Genomic DNA, 23,665 nt, shown 5'->3' with positions numbered 1-23,665 from the left:
GGAGAGAGAGAGAAAAACAAAAGAAAGAGAGAGGGGGGGGGGGGATAGAGGGACTGGGGGGGAGGCAAATGCTTCTATCTCCTGTAGCCTTGCCAATAAAATACAAAATGAATTTTTTATTTATCAGAAACAAAGTTTGACGGGACAAAATTGGCAAATATGAACTCCATCACCAAGTTGACATTTTGTTTATTGTCGCCAAGGCAACTAGGCATAATGAGTAAAACACTATGAGAGAGTTGATCCAGTCTATTTACAATATTTTAAAGAGATAAAGTAATCATAACAGTAAAAGAGGGCCACAATCCTTTGCATTCGGGAGGGGGATTTGAGATCATGGGGATTAATACTTAATTAATTTGTCGGGGGAGGGGGTATACCGCCCCAGAAATGTACCAGCATTATACAAGTTTTGATATTGGTTTGGTAAAAGTTGTTCTTTTGATACATCTTTCCACAATTCTGACGGCTGAAACCCAAAGGGGCGGAACAATGTTTATATTAGAACTGTAAATCTCATGTGACCCCTAGTGGGGTTATTTGTTAGGCCTGTAGATGATTTCAGAATTACATCATGGTTCAAATGAAACCGAATATCCCATATATTTTATACAGTCGTGGAGAAATCACACTTCGTGCATTTCAGATTAATCATTGCCAGCAAGCGGCATTTTTAATTCACATTTCACGAACCTATTACGATAGGTGACCCCTAGACCCCCTAAATATCCTTTATCAAAAGCCATTTTTCTCGTTCTTCCTGTTCTTGTTCTTGTTTTTATTCTCCTTCTTCTTCGTTTCATGATGATGATTTTTTTATCATTATTATTATTATCATTTTCATCATGATGATTATTATTATTGTTATTATCATCATAAATGTTATTGTCGGTATCATTATTATAGTATTATTATTGTGATCATCATTATCACCATTATCATCTTTATTATCATTCAATGCTTTGTATGAATCCTGTGTTTCGACAGAAGCACCATCAGCCATGACTCACTTCACTGACATGTCTACGATCATACCGCCCGAAATGACGCAAGTCACCGCCACGGCCGGTGAGCATTTCATATCATTCCCGTTGCACGCAAGGTTTCATTTATCTGATGTAGGACTGTGTATGTAAAAATCAATTCTATGATGGCTAGTAATCTATAAGTATTATTGTCTATACGGTGTCACATTCATACGATGCGTCAAAGACGACACAGGTCGCTAACGCAGTCCTACGTCAGGCGAATGACACCTTCCGCTCAACGTCCGGCGTTATAACCGCTATATGTCTCTTGCAAACGGAGCGTCATTCTTGTGACGCATGGCTGAATTCGTGATTTGTGTGGTGTTTGACGCACCATTGGACAGTAGCATTCAGGGATTGTCAACAAAATGAATAAAATATGAACAGTACAAGGGTCCTTTTGAATTACTAACTCGCACTCTTTAGTCCTCATCTTTTGTTGCACTATATAGCAGCAATTATTGTTCATAATAAAATTTAGATTATCAGGCCATTAGAGTCTAAACGTGTTATTTCTCTCAATGAGATGTTTTATTCAATCATTCAGGATCTAAAGCGACTTAATGAAATGTAAAGTTATTTTAATCCTCCTAGTGCGCCTTTTGGTATAATCACCCCTCCTGTTACTTGTCAACTTGACATTTTCTATGTGTACAGCTTTACACTGTATTGTTTCAGCACAACACCAAGTACCAAGCAAGGATAGATCTTTTTCTATGAGAGGCTGGTCCTCTGACCTACACCACCTTTGTTTTTCCTATCAGTTCCTAGACTCCCACGTGACTGCGCTGAGATTCAGACTGGTGGACTATCCCATCTCAGTGGGGTGTATCCCATCTATCCCGATGGAGTTGGGGATGATCCTCTCTTCGTTTACTGTGATATGGAAACGGACGGAGGTCGCTGGACGGTGAGAAATGATGATAGCTCGAATTTCAACTTCATCAACCCCGTCCACTTTTAAAATGATCGCATAGATTTTCAAAAAACACTAAAGCAAGTATCTTCGAAAAATTAACCTTGCCTTGTGCGTCATCCATTTAAATGTATGTAAACATTTCAATAGAAAAAAAAAATTCTTTAGGGAATACAATAGGGTATTACAATTTCCTTTTAGATGATTTTTCGAAAATGGATCGTATTAAGAATCAAATTTTGGGTAATATATACCCTGTATCCTATTTCATCCATCAACATTTTCCCACTCTCCGCCCTGGTGTCAACAGGTACCTGCTAATTGCTGGGCCCTCATGATAAATAGAATCGATATTGCTTATTGATATTGATTTGGTTGATCTTTTAAAAGTCTTTGCCATCGCATTATTATTATTGGAGCGAAACGTGATAACAGCCACTCTTCTTCGTGTTGCTACACTGTTCAAAAGTAATTACATAAACTTTGATAACACACATCGCATCTTCAATCATCGCAAGTGTTATTAATGTTCTGAATTAATAATTAATACACACACACACACACACTCTCTCTCTCTCTCTCTCTTTCTTTGTCTCTCCCTCTCTCTTTGTCTCTCCCTCTTTCTCTCTCTCTCTATGCCTCTTTTTTCTCTCTCTCTTTCTCCCTCTCTCGTTCTCTATCTCTTTTTTTTTCTTTCTTTCGCCCCCACCCCCTATCCCTCCCTCCCACTCTCTCTGTAGGTCTTCCAGCGTAGACAAGATGGATCTGTTGACTTCTTTCTTAACTGGTCCGAGTACAAACACGGTTTTGGAAACGTTTCCTCCGAGCACTGGCTCGGTAACGACAACATCCACCGTCTTTCCCGTAATAAGACCTACGAGCTACGGATCGACCTAGAAGACTTCGAGGGACAAACGCGCTATGCCGCCTACAGCAATTTCAGTATTACGGACGAGGTCGCAAAGTACACGCTGGCCCTTGGCAGCTATTCCGGAGACGCAGGTATGTAATAGGGCGATCCCCTGCAATGTGGCCTGTACATAATATTATTCATTTTAAGTCATCACAAATGTGGTTCCTCTTGGTATCACTGATATTATTAACTGGCACAATCAATTAAGGTGTCTGTTTTTCTTTTTTCTATATGGAATAAATGGGGGTATGTCGTATTGGACCAATGCGGAATCGCGGAATCGTCCAAAGGTACAGTAATATGGTACTACATGATATGCTATACGGTAATATGTTAATACGGGAGGCTAATTCGGTAAAACAGTTTTTTTTTTTAAATTAAAAAAAGGAATTCTGTATACTGTAATTTCTTAATATTGTTCATTGTAATACGGTTAAAGGCCCTGTGGTAATACAATCATACATTTATACGGTTAAACGATAAAACGGTTATCGTTAATAGTGTCATGGGGCAAAATCTATTTTTACAGTTAATAACTATCAAACGCTCTCTCACAGTGACGAGGTAAACGACAGCAGTATTTTTTTTTTTTGGGGGGGGGAGGAGGGGATTTGTGGTTGAGAGTTTTTGTTTGCTTGTTTTTGTTTTATTTAACCCGTAATAGGATATCAAGTCGAGAAATGAGGGGTTGAAAAAAGTATCAATGAATAATAACGAATACTCCCAAACGCATCTGTCTGTTATATCGAAATACAGAAGACACAGCATTCACCGATGGACAGACAAACGGACGGCTTCGTACAATACATACACGCAGCCTCAAATCGAGTACGGGGAGATCGTATCTATTTTGAATTGATTTATATCATGTGTAAACCATAAATCAATTTCTCATTTCTATGCAGGTGACAGTATGTCGTATCATGAAGGTTATCCGTTCAGTACACTGGACCGTGATCATGATGGTTTAGGGGGACACTGCGCCGACCTGTTAAAAGGAGGCTGGTGGTACAATGATTGCCATCATGCCAACCTAAACGGCCTATACCTGAACGGTCCAACCACACAAGCGGAGAACGCGGCCAAGGGTGTGGTATGGTATCACTGGCTCGGTTATACATACTCCCTCAAGAAGACGGAGATGAAGCTTCGTCCGACGTAATTAACGAACGCCTGTCATAAGAACGTGCCGGTTTACCGTGGGGTTTCGTAAGCACATTTAAAAACACCGGAATTTACATTTTGTATTTTATCACACACAGCTTCTCAGCTTTTTCACTTTGATAACGAAACATATAACAACTTCCTCAAAACAGTGTTACTCATTTTAGTATCGGCTGAACATGAAGGAAGTTATGCCGGGTTGCTGTAATAAGTATTCACTTAAACTTAAGTATTCACTTAAATAGATAATAATCCTAAATTTTCGAGGGTTATTTGGAAAATAAGTACTGTAATATTTTTTACGTATGTTTGAACATAAGGAAACTTCAATTAGATTATTTGCTAAATGTTGTCTGGCATTATTTAATTATTTCCCACAAGAATGTCAGCAACAAAAAAGATGCGGTGAATCAAGGGCGGATCTAGGGGGTTCGGCGGTTTAACCCCCCCCCCCCCCCCTTGGGCGGCCAAACGAGAAAAAAAAAGGGAGAAAAAGAAGGGAAAAGAGGAGAAAAAAGGGGGAAAAAAGGGGAGAAAAAGAAGGAAAAGAGAAGGAAAAGAGAAGGAAAAAAGAAGAAAAAAGTAAAGCAGTGCAATTTTTGGAAAATCCTGAATCCGCCACTTGGTCAAACACCCCTTTAGAAAAAAACTAGATCCGCTCGTGTGAATTGTATCCATGTATTTAGAAAAGAAGCAGAAATAGAGAAAACTACAAATATTGTATTTTTTCCTTTGCACCTTGTAAATACATAAGTTTTAAATATTGAACTAACGTGTTTAATAAACTTTATCATTGCTCATATTGTTATTAGTATTATTATTACCATCATAAATGTATTGTAGAAAACGTACTTCAAAGAAGAACCTATATGTAGGGAATTTTAGAGATAGATATTTTACGATCACAGTTCTTGCATTCCTGCGTATAAAGTAACAGTCAATCTACTAGTCATCCATTTTAAACGGACACACATTGATGATGAAATAATCGTTAAATATTATTAAGCCTCGATGTCCATGTAGCACTTTTCGTTTTCAATACTTATATCAAAATGTAAGATGCAATTTTTTTAAAATCTCATTTAAATAATATCTCGTTTAAATCTTTGTCTTTGTTCATAGACTTCTGGAATTTTCAACAACATCTCATTCTTATTTCACCCATTTATGGAAGGGTAACTCAGTGAAGTGTGAAGGTTGTGTGTGTATCGGGCTATGGTGGGATGGTGAATTTTAAAAGAATAGGTATTTTAAAAAATACCAAGAGAAAAAAGGCTAGGGAAAGAAAACCAATAGAGAGTTAAATACAAGCACCCAATACTAGGACAAGTTGTGGAAATAAATCAAATCCCTCCTTTTCACAGTATTGTCTTGTTTCACTTTTTCCAATATTAATTTGTATTCATTCGAAAAAATGAGAGATAAAACAAAACGATAATTTAGTGAATACATGTAAAGTCTCTCGTAGAACTTTATAAAACTTCGAATGGCCAATTAAAATGCTACAACGTCTCTGACGTCAGCATGGAAAGTTGTTCATTGCACCAAAGTGAATGTTCTCAGCTCTTTTTAGCCTTGCCGAGTCTCCTATGATTTTGGATAACGGGGGCCGAAATAAACCTTGAATTTCTCGAAATCTCTCTTCTACTGGTAGAGGGACTACCTGTACAGTTTAGCATTGAAGAAGTAGGCTGCAAGATTGATGCAGTGAATTGTATTCATGCATTTAGGAAAGAGGCAGAAAAAGAGACAAATACAGCTTTTTTTTCCGTTGCCGCCTTGTACATATTATTATTGAACTGATGTGTTTCACAAACATTATCATTGCTCATATTGTTATTAGAATTATTATATATCACCATCATTGATGTATTGTAGAAAACGTATTTCAGAGAAGAGAGTATATGTAGGGAAATATATAGATAGATATCTTACGAACACAGTTCTTGCATTCTTGCATATCAGTAACAGTCAATCTGCTAGTCATCAATTGTAAACAGACACAAATTGATGATGAATCTTGAATTAATATTAAGTATCGATTTGCATTCAGCCCCATTCGTTTTCAATTCTTTTAACGTAGTATAAGAAGCACATCTTATTCATATTAAATTGTTTTTATCTCACATAAACAATCTCTCGTTTATATTTTCGTCTTTGTTGCTACTCTTCTGTAGTTCTCATCATGTAATTCTTAAGGTAACTCAATAAAGTGTGAAAACCGTTTGTGTATTCGGCGATAATGGCAAGAGGAATTAAAAAAAAATACCAAGAGAAAAACAAGCTATGGAATGAAACCAATATAGACAAGTACACAATCCTAGCCCATGTGTTGTGCACGTGTGTGTGTGTGTGTGTGTGCGCGTGTGTGTGTGTGTGTGTGTGTGCGTGTGTTTTTTAATTAGGGTTTTATAGACGTGCACCAATCAGATAAGTTATTATAATACCCCCTTTTATAGTATTGTCTTGTTTCACTTTGTCCAATATAAATTTAAATTCATTCGAAAAACATCAGAAGTAAAACAAAACGTGCAATGAATAAACGTCTCCGGTAGAACTTTATAAAACGTCCAATGGCCAATTGAAATGCTACAACGTCTTTGACGTCAGCATGAAAAGATGTTCATTGCACCAAAGTGAATGGTCTCTGCATGTTTTGGCCTTGCCGAGCCTCCTGTGATTTCGGATGAAGGGGACCGAGAAAAACCTTAAAGACCTCGAAAGCTCCCTTGTACTGGTAAATGGAATACTTATACAGCTTAGCATTGAAGAAGTAGGCTGCGAGATCGATTCTTGATAAACAAAGCAATAAAACAAGTAGCAAAATATCAATGAGAAGGAGAGAGAGAAAGAGAGAGATCAAGGGGTAAAGCAAACACTTGTACAGCTTATTATTGAAGAAAAAGGCTGCGAGATTGACTCTGGAAATGAAGTAGAACGATTCAAAAACTTTTTGTTTTTGATCAGACAATCTGAGAGAGGGGAAGACAAGATAGGGTGGGTGTGTTTTTGCGTTTGCGTGTGTGTGTGTGGAATACATGTAAAGAAAGGGATCAAGTCGAGAGATTGAATGGGTATGTAAATCTGAGATATACAGCTATCCTTAAAAAATGGACTGCTCGCAAAGTCTCCAAAATGTATATTTCAAAAGCATCAGCCTATTCGGTGTCAATTAAAGGACTAAAAATTGCCTAAAATGTTTAGATAAACATCTTTTGGGAGACTTTCTTCAACTACCAACTTCATTATTTTAGATGAAGTATAGAGAGATGAAAGGAGAAGTAGAAAGATTACCGGATGATAAAATAAAAACAAAACACCGGTTTGCCGTTACATAGCGGAGAAAGATAAATAGACAAATGTGTGGATTAACTAGACAAGTATAGAAAATGCCGTATATTTCAATAGTTTCACTCATAAAGTACTCTTACAACTTGAATTTGTGTTATTAAATATCACTACAAATTATGAATTATATTATCCCGGCTGATGGAGCCTGACTACCGATTATAGGTGCTGTATACATGATTGCTTGAATTCCTTTCTAACGGAACCCATTTAACATCCGGGTAAAGAGAGGCAAAAGTATATTAATGTCTTACTAAAGGACACTATAATGTTGAAGCAGGGCTTGAAATCACAACCTTCGAATATCCAGTCAAGTGCTTAAACCACTCGACTACGACACACACCCCACATGTGACTAGCCCTAAGTCTAAGAGGTGAATCGCCGTTTGGTCTGCTGCAGGGATCAACTTACGCCGACTAGCAAAACCCCGTCTGAACATGGCTTATGTAATCTTGAAGATGATTTTCTAAGGTTTTCTGGATTCAACTTTTCACTGCGTTGGAGAAACGCAAATGAAGATTGGTGTCTTCCCAAATGGCAACAGTGTTATGTGGCATGGATTTGAACTCTGAGCATTGTAGTACATAGCTCGGTGAGTTATCAACACAACCACGATATGTCTCTATATATCTGTCAACTATCAACAGAGCCGACCTTCTCTCGTTGATGGGGAACCCCTGTAATAAAGGAGAGACTTATAACAAATCTACCACGAGTACTTGCACTCCGTGTATATATTCATGTTATTCTTAACGTGTTAACTCTCTCATGTAATCCAATCCATCCAATCCAAAAGATATTTGATATAGCGCCTTTTCCTTGCAGTTTCAAAGCGCTGCACACATGCTCGACAATGTTTGGGCCACTTAAAAACAAAAGTTAGACACTTCTCAGAGATCAGCAAAGTATATGTAGGCTGGTAATAAAGTAATTTCTAGCAGAAAAGATGTGACTTGAGTAGTTTCTTGAACTGGTCAACAGATGAGGCCGTCTGCACAGCAGTAGGTAGTTGGTTCCACAGTTTTGCAGCAACCGATGGAAAAGACAATTCACCAGCACATTTCTTAGAGAGACACTGAGTGAGCCAGATGGATGATGATGAGCGGGTATTTCGGACTCGAGGACGACGAACCAAGCAGTCAGCTATGTACGGGGGACATCGGTGGTTGAGAGACTTGTAGACCAGTAGTAGGATCTTAAAAGCTATTCTCTGTCGTACAGGCAGCCAATGGAGTTCAAGTCGAAGTGGTGTTATGTGAGTCCGAAGAGGAGCAGAAAAGACAAGCCTTGCCGCTGAGTTTTGGAGTCTCTGAAGACGATCAAGGTCCCTCTGGCTGAGAACACTGAAGAGACTGTTGCAGTAGTCTAGTCTGGAAAGGACGAGAGCCCTCGCCGCAGCGTGGCATGTTGACTGATCAATAAACCGCCTCACCCTCCACATGTTACGTAGGTGGTACTTGATGCTTCTGCTTAGAAGGTTAACATGCAGACTTAAGTTCACAGATGGTTCAAGTGTTACTCCCAGATTGCGGATGGACTTACATGGTGGGAAGGATTTCTCACCAATCATCAGTTTGACATCATTCATTAGATGGGATGACCGATGATGCGGTGAAGCAGAGACAAAGAATTCTGTCTTGCCATCGTTGAGTTTGAGCTTGTTCGCATTCATCCAACGCTGAATTTCAGTGATACAACTACTGAGTCTGCCAAGCGCAGCATCAATTGCCACTGGATCAGTTGGGTCAAACATCACGTAGACCTGAATGTCATCTGCATACATATGAAAGAATACTCCATGAGCCCGAAGAATATCACCAATGGGACGAATGTAAAGGGTGAAAAACAAGGGTCCGATGACAGAACCTTGTGGAATTCCATGTGGCAATCTACAAGCTTTCGAAAGCTGACCAGAGATTAGAACATGGCTGTTCCGGTCTTCAAGGTATGAATGGATAAGCTTGAGAGCGAGACCTGTAATACCAAAATGGTCTTCAAGACGATTCAGCAGAATGTTATGGTCCACTGTTTCAAACGCAGCAGACAAGTCAAGCAGCACCATCATTACTCCTTTCTGACTGTCAATGACTTGAAGTAAATCCGTCTGAATCTTAAGTAGTGCTGTTTCAGTGCTATGGTGTTCTTTGTATGCCGATTGCATGGGCTCAGCAAGTCCATTATCCTGGATGTGCTCAGTAAGTTGTCTAAGCATTATTCGCTCGATAATCTTAGACCGAAATGGTATATTTGATACAGGGCGATAGCTCCGCAGATCATTTCTATCCATTGACGCTTTCTTTGAGTGCCTCTTTGAGATCTGTAGGAAAGACACCACTAGACAGAACCTGGTTCGTAAGGTGAACAAGTTCAGGTAGTACAACTCTGAGATGTTTCTTCAACAGCCATGTTGGTAGAGGGTCAAGGGAGCAACTCTTTGATGATATTTTCCACTTCACTCTCAGATACTTCGGCGAACTCTCGGAACTGAAGACCTATCCCCTGATTACAGCAGGATGTGAACAATGCACAGGTAAAGTATTCACACTTGGCCATGGTGATGCACTTTTTGACATGAAGTTTTGCAGCTTGGAAAGCACTCAAATTTACATCAGTCTTGTGTTTCCCCCACCGCCTTTCACATCGGCGGTGTTCACGGCGTGAATCCCCTATTGTCGAGTTATACCACCTGGGCCTGCGACGAGCCTTGGTGGTGACTGTCTTCATGGGAGCGGTAGAGTCAAGAGTCTCCTGGACGGCAGAGTTGAATTCCGATACGATCTTATTGATACGACATTCATCAGCAGTCCCATTATCAGCCTTAGGAGCATCAAGTTTAGCCGCGAGCTCAGAGGCAAAATTGGAGTGATCCATGTCTTTGAAGTTCCTGTATGATATTTTTGTTGATATCAACTCAGGATGAGACACTCTTAGAGAAGCACATACCACGTGGTGATCAGAGATATGATTGACGTGAACTTTGTAGTTCATCAAACTATCACCATCAACACGAGTGATGATAGGGTCAAGTGTATGTCCCAACCTGTGCGTTGGCTCCGAAATGTTCTGTACAAGACCATTTGCAGAGAGTGAAGATAGAACATGAGCCACGTCTGATTTCCCTGGAATATCAAAATGAATATTCATATCACCCATCAGAACAAGCATACCTGACAGCAGACTTGCAGCGTCAATAAAATTGTCGAACTCTGATAAGAATGAGGAAGTACGTAAGCCATTTTTAGCTGAAGGATGGGGTCTGTAGATAACGACAAAGTGAATGTCTCTCGTAGTGTTGGATACCAACGCGTGTTCAAAGGTTACTGTATCAGGAAGAATACCAGGAACAAGTTGCAGATTGAGTTCACTCTTAGAAAGAATCCCTATCCCCCCCATGATGATCCTCGTCGGATGATCGGGGGACATTTAAGAACGAGTAACCCGGTGGTTTAAGTTCACCTATTATAACATTATCATCCTCACGTAGCCAGATTTCAGTCAAGAATAAAACATCTACATTATGTTCAATAGCATAGTCAGCCACATAGCAAGTTTTGTTGCGTGCAGAATCTTGAAGAAGATTGTCTAAGGATGTCTAAGGATGTCTAGATTCCGCTTTTTAAGGACGTAACTACAGTACCTCCTGCCATAATGGCAAGGGATGGTTAGAAATAAGTCGAATTGTTGATAAAAGGATAATACAATTACATGAATGAATCATACTACCACTTCTCACATCATTCAGTCACGCGATAGCTGATCATACAAATCATTTAGTCTTGAACTGGTAAAATCATTTAAAACAGTTCATCATCCATCTGATCTGATCATCAGAATCACTCATCAAAACTTGCATTGGTGAAACTCAACTCTCATTCACACAGCCTGAGCTAAGAAAACAGGAAACTCAAACCGAAATTCAGAGTCAATGTAATTGAATATCATGTGCATGCTGTGACTGGAATATTTTTCGGAGGAGTGGGGAGAAGGCATCGTTAAGCGCAGAACCGTAATTGAAACCAGTGACTGGTACAGTAACAATGCTGCAAATGCTTTGATCGGTTAATTGTTTTTATTTCTTCGTTTTTTAAGTAATAAATTGGAAACAGTAATTATAAACTCACCTCATCTAACAAGGCCCTAAGGTATAAAGAGTTATATGTCTGCTAAGCGTTAACAATCATATCAGTTATGTTGCTAGGTTGGAGAAAAAGTATGGGTTACCTTACCTAACAACACGTAATGTGTGCAATTCGCACTCTCAATATTAACAAAACATTATTCGTAGAACTGGTGAATGAAATAATTTGTAATGAAGCAAATAACAATGACCCAGTTCAAGATTGAAATGCTGCTTCAACTCTTCAAACAATCTGGGGATCGAGAAAGATAAACCGAAGAAGATAAACTACTTGGCAGTGATGTTAATAGGTTGCAGAAAAAGTATGGGCTACCTTACCTAACAACACGTAAAATATGCAATTCGCATTCTCAATATTAAAATACATTTATTCGTAAAACAGGTGAATGAAATCATTTGCACTGAAGCACTTAACAATGACTCTTGGATTGAATATATGTTTAACTTTATTTTTGCTATTTTATGAGCAGCGCCTCGACTTGTAATTTTGTTATTAAGAATGTGATAATGTCAAAGCAATAATCATTACATTTTTGTTTGAAGTACTGATACTAATACGTGTCGAATGGTAAACGATCTCATTTCAAACCTCCTTAGATATTACATCTAGCCTAGTCAAGGTCATATACTTTCGTCTTCATGAAGCCAATACTAAACTCAGAAAAAGGTTGCATACATATCTTTCCTTTCAACTTTTCATCCCGCCCCACACGTGTAATTGCTACGCAACACTGCAATGGAATAGCATGGGCCCATGAATTTAGGGGGCACTGTGGTGGGGAAAGGAAGTAGATACCAAGTCTTAAACTGAAATGTGAGAGAACATGCAATTAAGACCATCGTGAGGGGTACAGGTAACCCGTGCCTACTGCAGCTACGCGACGCAAAACGTAATGCGTACGTTGCTTTGTGTTCGCAACCTAGCTGATTCCTGGACTGAATTCAAATGTGAGAATAAGTCACACTTGGATAGAACAGTGTTCAATTGCGCATCATCATCCTGACGTAAAGGACTCCATGACTGAGGATTCACAAAAATGGTAAGAACTGACGGTAAAATAAGAAAATGTTTGCCGCATGCCTATATGATCTATTTCGTGTGAATAATAATCACAATGATGATTCTGAAAGTTGTTTTCATTCTATACAAACAAGTTATACAGTGTAAAAGTCGATGAAGTGGCGTCTATCTTGCAGAAAAAGATTGACTGTGGTAAAGTGTCAAATTAGAGTCTATGCATGTATACTAGGTAACTAGTGAGGCATGTGACCGCCTACCTCTGCGTGCTAGTCGAGATAATCTATGATAAGATAAGTGACATAGATGCATAGATAATTTATTGGAAAAGAGTTTCATCAGAACTCTATCATCATGATGATTTATTTTGTAAACCTGTTTCTAATTATACAGACCAGTGTACTAAAGCTTCATTGGAAGTGCGTATATGGCACGGTGATCTTCCTTTCTGTTGGTATGTACCCTACTCCTCAAACATAACATTTCAAAACCATATTGCAACCCTATTTGAATGATTGTTATCTATGTTTTCCCAAATTAATCCATATGCTCATGCTTAATATTCGTCATTATTATTCTTAAACGGTGGTCATTATTGTCCTTTGTATTCAGAAATCTTTGTGCCACATTTTATTGTCTATTCATCTCAGACTTATCACCTCAAATCTTATTTCTATATGTCTGGTGTGTATGATTTAAAAATAAATTACAGATGATTGTTTTTATTTACTTAAGCATAAACGTTATCTGGCGGAGTAGATAAATAAGATCCTAGATTAAAAAAAGCATTGTAGCATGCAGTTTTTTTTTAATTATCCAAGGGGCACATGTGCCGCATCCGGGAAATAAAAAGGGAGGGAGAGGGGAAGAATGTAAAAAAGGTTATATAACCACTTTCATAAAAAAAAGGTGGCCTTGTTTATTTACACTTCATAAACATAATACGATTGGTGCCCCTAGTTTCCTAATGTCAGTGCCCCTCCTAAATACCCATGTGCAAAAATCCACAATTGTTGTTAATAGTCATTCTTTGTTTTCTTATTGTTATTATGATAATTTCATTATTATTATCATAATTATCATCATTATTAATATTAGGTTTATGATATTGTTGGTGGTGCTGTTCGTATTGTCATAATCATCACCACCCTTAACGCCATCATCATCATCACTATCATCATACCACTATCATGGTCAACATCATTATCATCATCATCTTTCTGGCACACAGGTTTACCCACGCCATTAGATGCAACTGAATGGACACAAACCTGCCACAAAAACGCGTTTGGGCTCAACTACACCTTACCAATGTTCAACGAGTGTCTGCAGAAGCAACACACCAACGGCAGTATGGTACAGACGATTCCGAAGCTTATCCCTGTTCCGACGGTGGCTAACGGTTGCCCTAGACGGAATGGAAAGTTAGGAATTCCTCCGGGATACAGAGCATGCAATTTTCCTGGTAATCATTTAGACCCAACCCTTTTTCATAACACAAATGTAGGCGTTAGTTATGAGGGCACTCGTTTTCCGAAGTTAAATTCTACGAAGGTTCATAATTCTGGAATAGGAATGTCAAATTCCATTCCCGGTGGTTTATTATCCCAACAATGAAATAGGGTATACAACTCCCAAAAGTTTGGGCTGTCCAGGCCTATGGTTCTTTCTACCAAAGTCCCATAATTTCGAAAATTATGTAAGGTTTCATAATTCCTTAAATGGAATAGGGCTCATAATAATTATTCTAAACTTTCTTAAATCCAAAAATAATATAGCTTTCAAAGGCGTTCTATTGAATTTTCGGATTGACGAACATTTGATACTACAAACTCATGCATTTTCAAAATTACGAACATTCTTGTTAACGAAGCTTGGGGAAAACGGCATGTACGATGGGGGGGGGGGGGGGTCCTTCTCTTAGCCCCCCCCCCCCCCCCCCCCGCGCTCACATAAGTAAACCTCACATAGAAATCAAACATGCATTGTCAAACTGTCATTTTCTTCTTTGTTGATAGCGGGATAAACTTTTCCATTCATTTTCTTCTTTGCTGATAGCGGGATAAACTTTTCCATACAGAGGTAGAAAAGGAAAATATTGCAAATCTTTATATTTAGGGTGCTTTTATCATTGAGAATTTCTAGTACAGAGCAAATGGTGGGCCTCGACTTTCATAAAAGTTTGAGAAGCGCCGGCTTACGTTAGTCTGCAAGCACAGACCCTAATTTGACACTTTATCAAAAAATCATTGTGCCTTAAAAGAAGCCTAGCCCAGTGTGTAAGGAGCAGCTATAGTACATGGCATATGGTAGTCTTATAGTGCAGACTCTCTTTTACGACTAGCCAGGGTTTGTGCCTGCAAACTAGACTTACGTGGTCATAACTCCATTTGCATATCGATCAAACGCCATATTCTCAATAAGATACCCCGTTACCTTGCAAACCTCACGTATAGGGTTCTGGAAGATTTTTGTTTGCCTCTCACTACGGGGCCAAAGTGCATTTAAAATACAAAGTACCTACTCAAAAGAGAATGGATGGCCTTTTTATTAGAACAAACCGGTAATTGACCTTTTTCTTTGTTGAACCTCTTGCCAATACAAAGTGTTAAGTACCGGCGTTTTTGTAGGAGGAGAAAGGGGGTGTTTCACGAAGACAAAAAGGGACTTTTAGATTTGCGTGGACTGATACGTGTGACGTCCATTCAAGGACGTCGATCTTAGCAATCCACGTTGTCGTTGTGCTATGTTATGTAGCGGCGTTTTGTAGGAGGAGCAAGGGGGATGTTTAACGGAGCCAAATATCAACTAAAGTTGGACTTGAATTATGACAGGCCGTTCATACCACTGGTTGATCTCACCATTTGTCTCTAAAGCGATGTGCATATCTTGGTCACAAATCTACATAATTGATATTTTTGATGATTCATGGTAGAACCAAAAATTACTTAAATTTCAGTTCTACTTAAGATTTGGACTTATGCTATAATGGGCAGTTTATGCGCATAAAAGTTAATGAACCAGATATGAAATTAGAGGAAAATCCCCCCCCCCCCAAAAAAAAGGATATAAATAAATATGTTTTTTAGATAAACTTTTTCTTCTTCAACAATGAAAAATACAAAAGTGTCAATTTTGTAGATTTATGACCACAATTTCAACGTCCTTTGAAAGACCAACTACGGGAATGATGAGAGCACACAGTGGCACTAACAGCCTGCCACAGTCCAAATCCAACCTAAGTCGACCTCAGTCTTTGTGAAAGGTCTGAAAAGACCCTTACTTTTGAAAATAGTCAGCCACCCTTCCATAACCATGCATGACCCTCAGAGCGTGGGTTCCTAACGGAAACATACTGGATCACGGTAAAAACAGATATAATGCCCCTTTTGCTGCAAAGGCCTTGATACGCCACTGGTAGCATGTCAGAACATTTAAATACAAAACTGTAAAAAAAAAAAAAAAAAAGCTTCTCTCCGTCAGTCGTTCATAGACGTCTAATCAATTTCCCTTTAAGCCGATGGAACGAACTTTTAAATAACTAATGTCTGTGGCCCTATATTAAAATGAATATAAAACTGATACAACTTTTTGTCAGGAAGGGGTTGGCATAATACCTCTGCAAAAACAATAAATGTTCCCTCCAATTTCGCTCGGAAAACGATCTAGGTGTATCACCATTACGGTGTTCACCAGTAATTTAACTTATTTTAGAATTTCATATCCACAATAAATAGTCATGCAAATAGTGAACTATATGGGTTCCGGGAAAACTAACCCCTAGGACAACCACCCCGAGAACAATACCCCCCCCCCCCCCCTGGGAAATTGTCCTTGGAGGGGTGGTTTTCCTTTTTGGGTACTTTTCCGGTGGGTAATTTTCCGGGGGGTGATTGCACAGGGGGTAAGTGTCCTGATATGAACTATAAGGCCTAGGCCTGAACCTCATGGACACGAAAATTAAATGAATGAATGATACATTGATTTAATACATTGATTTAATAAGTATTAGTCATGTGCATTTACTGATGGAATTATAATGAGAAAGAGAAAATAAAAAGATGCTTATACCGTTGAAAGTTTACAGTTTCTTTTTTCCATTTCTGTATAGTTCATATGAAGTCATATGTTTTCCGTTTTATTGAGTATGCAATCAAAAAACCAAGACATGCTCACCCGTCTCATAGACAAACGCATGAACACACACACACACACGCACACACACGCATACACACACACACAAACTAAGTTCTTTCCTTTATCTTTTATAGATTGTGACAAGAAGCTCTGTGAAAACGGCTGGTGCGAGGAGACTATGGAAAGCTATCTATGCCACTGTTCACCTGGTTTTCAAGGGAAACATTGCAATGAGCGTAAGAACAATAAACCAAAGCATTTGAGTTCTGATAAAGGTTTTAAAAACATATTAAAAATATTTTGTAACTTTCCTATTTTGTGGGTTTTGAGGAATATCATAGCAGTAGACCTAATAGTAGCGATGGTATATGGTTCAGAAAGTTTGAATGTGCAGAAAGTAGAAGAGGGTATCTTGAGGAGAAAAGAAAGAGCCCTGATTAGGAAGATGCGTGGTATGAAACTGTTTTCATATAGAAAAAACATACGTGAACTCAAGTAAAGATTAGGGCATTTCCCTGGTTTTCGATTTTTTTTTCCCCCGCCTTCCCGCTTTATCCCCCTTTTCCCTTAATAAATCCCTTACATAAAGAGAGTGTATCTTTTTTAATTATTTTTCTCCAAACATCATAAAATTGACGCGGATCAACGTTTTTTAAAGTCTTGTTCAGGCGGAGGCAATTTACCTCGGGGTAAAGGTCGTGTTGAAAGCTATTCGGGTAAATATGGTAAGGTAGGTGTAAAGGTCGGAGTAGCACCGTCTAAACGATGGTCGTGTTAGCTACGCATACCTTTACCCCGACCTATTTACTCCTGGATTTATTCAGGAGTAACTTGCTAACACGACTAGAGAGTAGCTTAAGTTGACTGTGTGGATGCTCTCACCCAGTGGCGGATCCAGAGGGGCCCGGGGGCCAAGGCCCCCCCCCCCCTGGCCAAAAAAAGAAGGAAAAAAAGGGGAAGGGGATTTTTTTTTTTTTTTTTTTTGTGTTAAGAAAGAAACAACAAAAAAAGTATTCCTTCCCCCCTCCTAAGCCACTAAACGAAATATCTGACGACGTATTTTTCTAATTTCCGGCGCCAATTTTTTTTTTTTAATTGCTCATCTGACCGTGATTAAATGCCTTAAAATCCCTGAGCTTCCGGTGGCTTTGCCCCCTGGATTTCACCTAGGGCCCAAAGTCAGGCACCTGGATGCTCATCCATGGATGCTCTATCCAGGAGTAACTCGCTAATACCACTAGAGGGTAGCGTAAGTTGAACGTGTGGATGCTCTCACTTACACTCGGGGGGTATCTGTGACCTTTCAGTAGAATCGAAAATAAAAAATTAGATTTCGCACGGTTTATGCGGAAGGCGACATTACACAAGTTGATGAAGGTCGTGTTAACTTAATTATGGCAAGTTAAATTAAATGAGGTATTTACTGCTGTAGGGATTAACTTACACCGACTCGCAAAACCGCGTCTGAACATGGCTAATATCATATAAAATCCCACAGAATGTCAGTAGAGGTGTTGTGGTTTTATTACATACATACTTTATACGTCTAGATGTGAAATGCTGTGGAGAAATAAAGCATGGGTTAGTAGTGAAGAGATCTTTTTAATTCAAAACCTCATTCATTTCATTTAAAATGCGGACTTCTATTGAAATTATCTCATCTTGAGTAATTTTTGGAAGGGGTATAGTATATATGTAAAGCGCTTAGAGACATTTCTATTTAGCGCTATATAAAAGCAGATTATTATATATTATTAGAATACAGCCCCTAAAATGTACCAGCATTAGACAAATTTCGATATTTGCTTTGTTAAAGTTGTTTGTTTGATACATCTTTCCAGAATTCTGAAAGCTGAAATGTTAACACTGTGAATCTCATGTTACCCCTAGTGGGGGTATTTGTTAGCCCTGTAGACCATTTCGGAATCAAAATATGATTTTCAAATGAACGTGATTATCCACATATATTTTTATACATGGAGAAATCGCACGTTTTTCATTTCAGAAAATCACTGCCAACAGGCGGCCTTTTTTATTTACATTTGTTGAACCTAATACGTTAGGTGCCCCCCCCCCCTGGGTACCCTCAATACCCCCACACCTAAAGGCCATAATTGGTTTCTTATCATTCGTACTTTCTTCTTGTTTTTGCTCTTGTTTTCCTTCTTCTTATTATGATCGTGATTTATATTATTATTATCATTATGATCATCATCATTATCATCATCATAATTGTTATTATTAAATGCTTTCTATGAATCTTGTGTCACGGCAGAAGCACCCTCAGTTATGGCTGACTTCACGGAAATGTCTACGATCATACCGGCCGAAATGACGCAAGTCACCGCCACGGACGGTGAGCATTTCATAGCATTCCCGGTGTACACGGGGTTTCAATTCCCTGGCGTAGGGTTGTGTTATTTTTATCAAATCTATGATGGCTATTAATCTATAAGTATTATTGTCTATACGGTGTCTCCCTCATACTACGCGTCGAAGACGACAAAGGTCGCTAACGCAGTCCTACGTCAGGCCAATGACACCTCTCGCTCAACGTCCGGCGTTATAACCGCTACATGCCTCTTGTACACGAAGCGTCATTCTTGTGACGCATGGCTGAGTTAGTGATTTGTGCGGTGTTTGACGCACCATGGGAGATTGACATTCAGGAATTGTCGACAAAATTAATAAAATATGAACAATACAAGAATCCTTTGGAATTACTGACTCACACTCTTTAGTCCTTAAATGTAATACAAAGTTTTGGTATGGGGTCATGAATTTGGTTCAAATGAACATATTGTAAGCATATGCGATCCTACAATATTCAGTGATCGTTGTCGCGGTTGAAATCGGTTCTAAAGTTATGAAATTGTAAATAATAAGCTCTTTATGTTGTATAGCTCCCTCTCAAGGTCAACATATTAATTAAGCTATAAAACGATGTTTCTTGACTAAAATCGAACGATTAGTTGTTCCCGTCTGGAAATTATGTATCACAACTACATATTCTGAGTTTCCATGGCCGCAGCTACTATTGTACGGCCGTAGGCGCTATTTGAAATTCATCAAAATTTACCGGGAGCACCGGTAAATTTTTATATTCAATTTTTCTCGAAAGCAGAAGTGTTTCAGGGGTTAAATTTTCTAGTACTTATAATACATCTACATGGGCATCCAAATATATCAAAATTGTAAAGAATCACTATCTACCCAACTTTCAAAAATTCCCAAAACTTTGTATTACCTTTAACTTTTGTGGCACTAAATAGCAGCATTTGTTGATCATGATTAAATGTAGATTATAAGGAAATTTTAGTCTAAACGTGTTTTTTCTCACAATGAGATGTTTTATTCAATACCCTCCAAGTCCGCATTGTGGTATGATCACCTCTCCTGTTACTTGTCAACTTGACATTTTCTTTATTAAGTTTTCTTTACACTATATTTTTTATTATAACCCCATCCTTATACTACGTCGCTGATATTGGATTCCTGTCCTGGGCTCTCATCCAACACGTAAGGTGCTCAAAAAACTCCGATATTACCTTATTATCTCTATTTGCTAAGCTATCGATTCCGGAGCTCACGACATTGCAGAAGGTTTCTTCTTACAACCAGTCAGGTGCTCATATATTACACCTTGTAGAATACATGGCCAATTTAACATATAAGACATGTATATATATCTCCCTGGGTCGGAAATAAACCTTGTCCAAGGATGTAAGTACCAACCAAGGACGGAACCGGGATCTTTTTCTATGAGAGGTCGGTCCTCTGAAATTCAATTCTCTCAACTACGACACCTTTGTATTTTTTATCAGTTCCTAGACTCCCACGTGACTGCGCTGAGATTCAGACTGGTGGCCTATCCCATCTCAGTGGAGTGTATCCCATCTATCCCGATAGAGAGGGTGGTGATTCTATCTTCGTTTACTGTGATATGGAAACGGACGGTGGGCGCTGGACGGTGAGAAATGATGATAGCTCGAATAATTCACTTTATCAACCCCGTCCACTTTAAAAATGATCGCAAAGATTTTCAATAAACACGATATCAAGTATCTTCGAAAAATTAACCTTGCCTTGTGCGTCATCCATTGAAATATGTTTAAATTTGAAAAAATTACAATCCGAAAAAAATTAGGACATACAATACGGTATTAATTTCCTTTTAGATGATTTTTCGAAAATGGATCGTGTTAAAAATCAACTTAAGGGCAATATCTACCCTATATCCTATTTCATTCATCAACATTTTTCCACTCTCCGCCCTGGTGTCAACAGGTACCTGATAATTGCTGGGCCCTCATGATAAACAGAATCGATATTGGTAATATTGATATTGATTTGGTTAATCTTTTAAAAGTCTTTGCCATCGCATTCTTCGTGTTGCTACACTGTTCAAAAGTAATTACATAATCTTTGACACACATCGCATCTTCAACCATCGCAAGTGTTATTAATGTTCTGAATTAATAACTAATACACAAACACACACTCTCTCTCTCTCTCTCTCTCTCTTTGTCTCCCCTTTCTCTTTGTCTCTCCCTCTCTCTCTCTCTCTATCTTTCTTTCCTTCTCCCCCTTTCCCTCTCACCCACTGTCTCTGTAGGTATTCCAGCGTAGACAAGATGGATCTGTTGACTTCTCTCTTTACTGGTCCGAGTACAAAGACGGTTTTGGAAACGTTTCCTCTGAGCACTGGCTCGGTAACGACAACATCCACCGTCTTTCCCGTCAGAAAACCTACGAGCTACGGATCGACCTCGAAGACTTCGGTGGAAAAACGCGCTATGCCACCTACAGCAATTTCAGTATTGCAGACGAGGTCGCAAAGTACATCCTGGCCCTTGGCAGCTACTCCGGAGACGCAGGTATGTAATAGGGCGATCCCCTGCAATGTGGCCTGTACATAATATTATTCATTTTAATTCATCAAAAATATGGTTCCTCGTGGTATCACTAATATTATTAAATGGCCAAATCAATTAAGGAGTCTGTTTTTCTGTCTTATATATGGAATAAATGGGGGTATGTCGTATTGGACCAATGCAGAATCCCGGAATCGTCCGAAGGTACGAGTCGCCGGATTACTAGACCACTGCTCTACCGACTAGCTATCGCGTCTCCTCAATATGATATGGTACTACATGATATGCTATACGGTAATTTGTAAATACGGTAGGCTAATACGGTAATACAGTAAAACAAAATTTAAAAAAAGCAATTCTGTATACTGTAATTTCTTAATATAGTTCATTGTAATACAGTTAAAGGCCCTATGGTAATACAATCATACATTTATACGGTAAAACGAAAAAACGCTTTTACATTAATAGTGTCATTGGGGTAATACTGGCTTCGTAAAATACATATACGCAGCCTGAAGTCGAGTACGGAGAGATCGTATCTATATTGAACTGATTTTTATCATGTATACCATTAACCAATTTCTCATTTCTATGCAGGTGACAGTATGTCGTTTCATGCAGGTTACCCGTTCAGTACACTGGACCGCAATAATGATGGTGCAGGGGGATACTGCGTCAGATCTTACAAAGGAGGCTGGTGGTACAATAAGTACCTTCGTGCTAACCTCAACGGCCAATACCTGAATGTTCTAACAGGGACGGGTGTGTTCTGGGTTGAATGGCGCGGTTCTAAATACTCCCTCAAGAAGACGGAGATGAAGCTTCGCCCGACGTAAATAACAAACGCCTGTCATAAGAAGGTGCCGGTTTGCCGCGAGTTTCGTAGAACACACCTTAGAGCACCACACTTAATGTTCTGTATCTTATCACACATAGCTTCTCAGGCATTTTTCCTTTGATAAAGACACCAATTACAACACCCTCAAAACAGTGTTACTCATTTTACTATCGGTTTAACGTGAAGGGAGTTATGCCGCGTTGCTGTAACAAGTGTTCAAAAATAATCACTTAAATACCCAATAAACAAAATCACGCGAAAATCACGTCAATATCAAGGTATCGACTTGAGGAGAGTTACGTTCTTCAAACACCTGACATTTACGTAAATGTGTTAATACGTTTATTGCACTAGGTCACTTAAAACACACGTACACTAAATCACGCAATTATCTCTGCAATATCACCATTATGATAACGTGATTATCCCTACCTTGGAGACCATGGTTTGTAAACCTAATACTCCCGTGTTTGTTTGGTTATGAAATTACATCTTCATAAACGAAATTATCGCGTCACAGAAACACGTGAAGCGTTAGTGAAAGTTTTAGTCAAAATATCTGCGTGAAATTCACGTGAATATTACGAGGCTGACTTGAGATGAATCATGTTCTTCATTTACGTGAAATTTACGTCGAAGAGGAAATATGTTACTGTAACCCGCGTTCAACCCAATAATTACGCAAATGTTACACAATAAATGAACCAAAATAATGACGTTCTCAACCTGTTTCTGAACATCGTGTTTTGGATCTTCCATAATTACGTCCAGGCGCACCGGAAGCAGTTTGGGATAAGAGGGGGTGGGGGGGGGGGGGGGGTGGGTGCAAACATCCCAGAATAGAAAGCTAGTTGCAACTGGTCCAGTTGATGAACCAGTTAATACCACCTGGTAACCCTGGAAATTGAAATGGGCTAAATGATCCAGTTGATCCAGGCCTGTTAGAATTCAACTGGTCTAGCTGAGCCATTAGAACCATTTGGTAAAACTTCCTACCAGTTGAACGGCAACAACACTTCAATACTGGTACGTCTGTATTTCCAATGTAAAGGCATTGGTAATAAGTAGACTTTCATAATTTAATTAATCGAATTTTTTTCATATACTTGTATTTTATTGAAATTATTTAAGTTCATAGTTAATGTTTCCCTTATTCATGTTTAATTAAATGTAATTTATACGAAGTAGCAAAATGTCCTAATAACTGGTAATAAAAAAATTTGTAGTATTTTTTAAATGAATTGCATGTAACTAAATCATCAGTAATTAAGAAATATGCTGTAAATTCAG

General features: G+C 38.8%; 2 protein-coding genes across 2 annotated transcripts; both read left to right on the top strand.

Annotated features, from left to right (window-relative positions):
• Positions 1 to 1,001: 1,001 nt before the first annotated feature.
• Positions 1,002 to 4,019, top strand: LOC115921329 (ryncolin-1-like). Its single transcript, XM_030978697.1, has 4 exons — positions 1,002 to 1,068; positions 1,793 to 1,938; positions 2,685 to 2,946; positions 3,763 to 4,019. Exons 1-4 carry the CDS (start codon positions 1,002 to 1,004, stop codon positions 4,017 to 4,019), a joined length of 732 nt encoding a protein of 243 aa, XP_030834557.1.
• Positions 4,020 to 18,938: 14,919 nt separating this feature from the next.
• LOC581104 (ryncolin-1-like) lies at positions 18,939 to 22,640 on the top strand. The gene is made up of 4 exons (XM_030978984.1): positions 18,939 to 19,019; positions 20,488 to 20,633; positions 21,279 to 21,540; positions 22,135 to 22,640. Exons 1-4 carry the CDS (start codon positions 18,953 to 18,955, stop codon positions 22,371 to 22,373), a joined length of 714 nt encoding a protein of 237 aa, XP_030834844.1. The 5' UTR covers positions 18,939 to 18,952; the 3' UTR covers positions 22,374 to 22,640.
• Positions 22,641 to 23,665: the final 1,025 nt, after the last annotated feature.

Source organism: Strongylocentrotus purpuratus, unplaced genomic scaffold, assembly GCF_000002235.5.
Source record: "Strongylocentrotus purpuratus isolate Spur 01 unplaced genomic scaffold, Spur_5.0 spur5_scaffold_1, whole genome shotgun sequence".
NCBI classification, from domain to species: Eukaryota; Metazoa; Echinodermata; class Echinoidea; order Camarodonta; family Strongylocentrotidae; genus Strongylocentrotus; species Strongylocentrotus purpuratus.
This window is presented reverse-complemented; position numbering and strand designations above follow the sequence as displayed.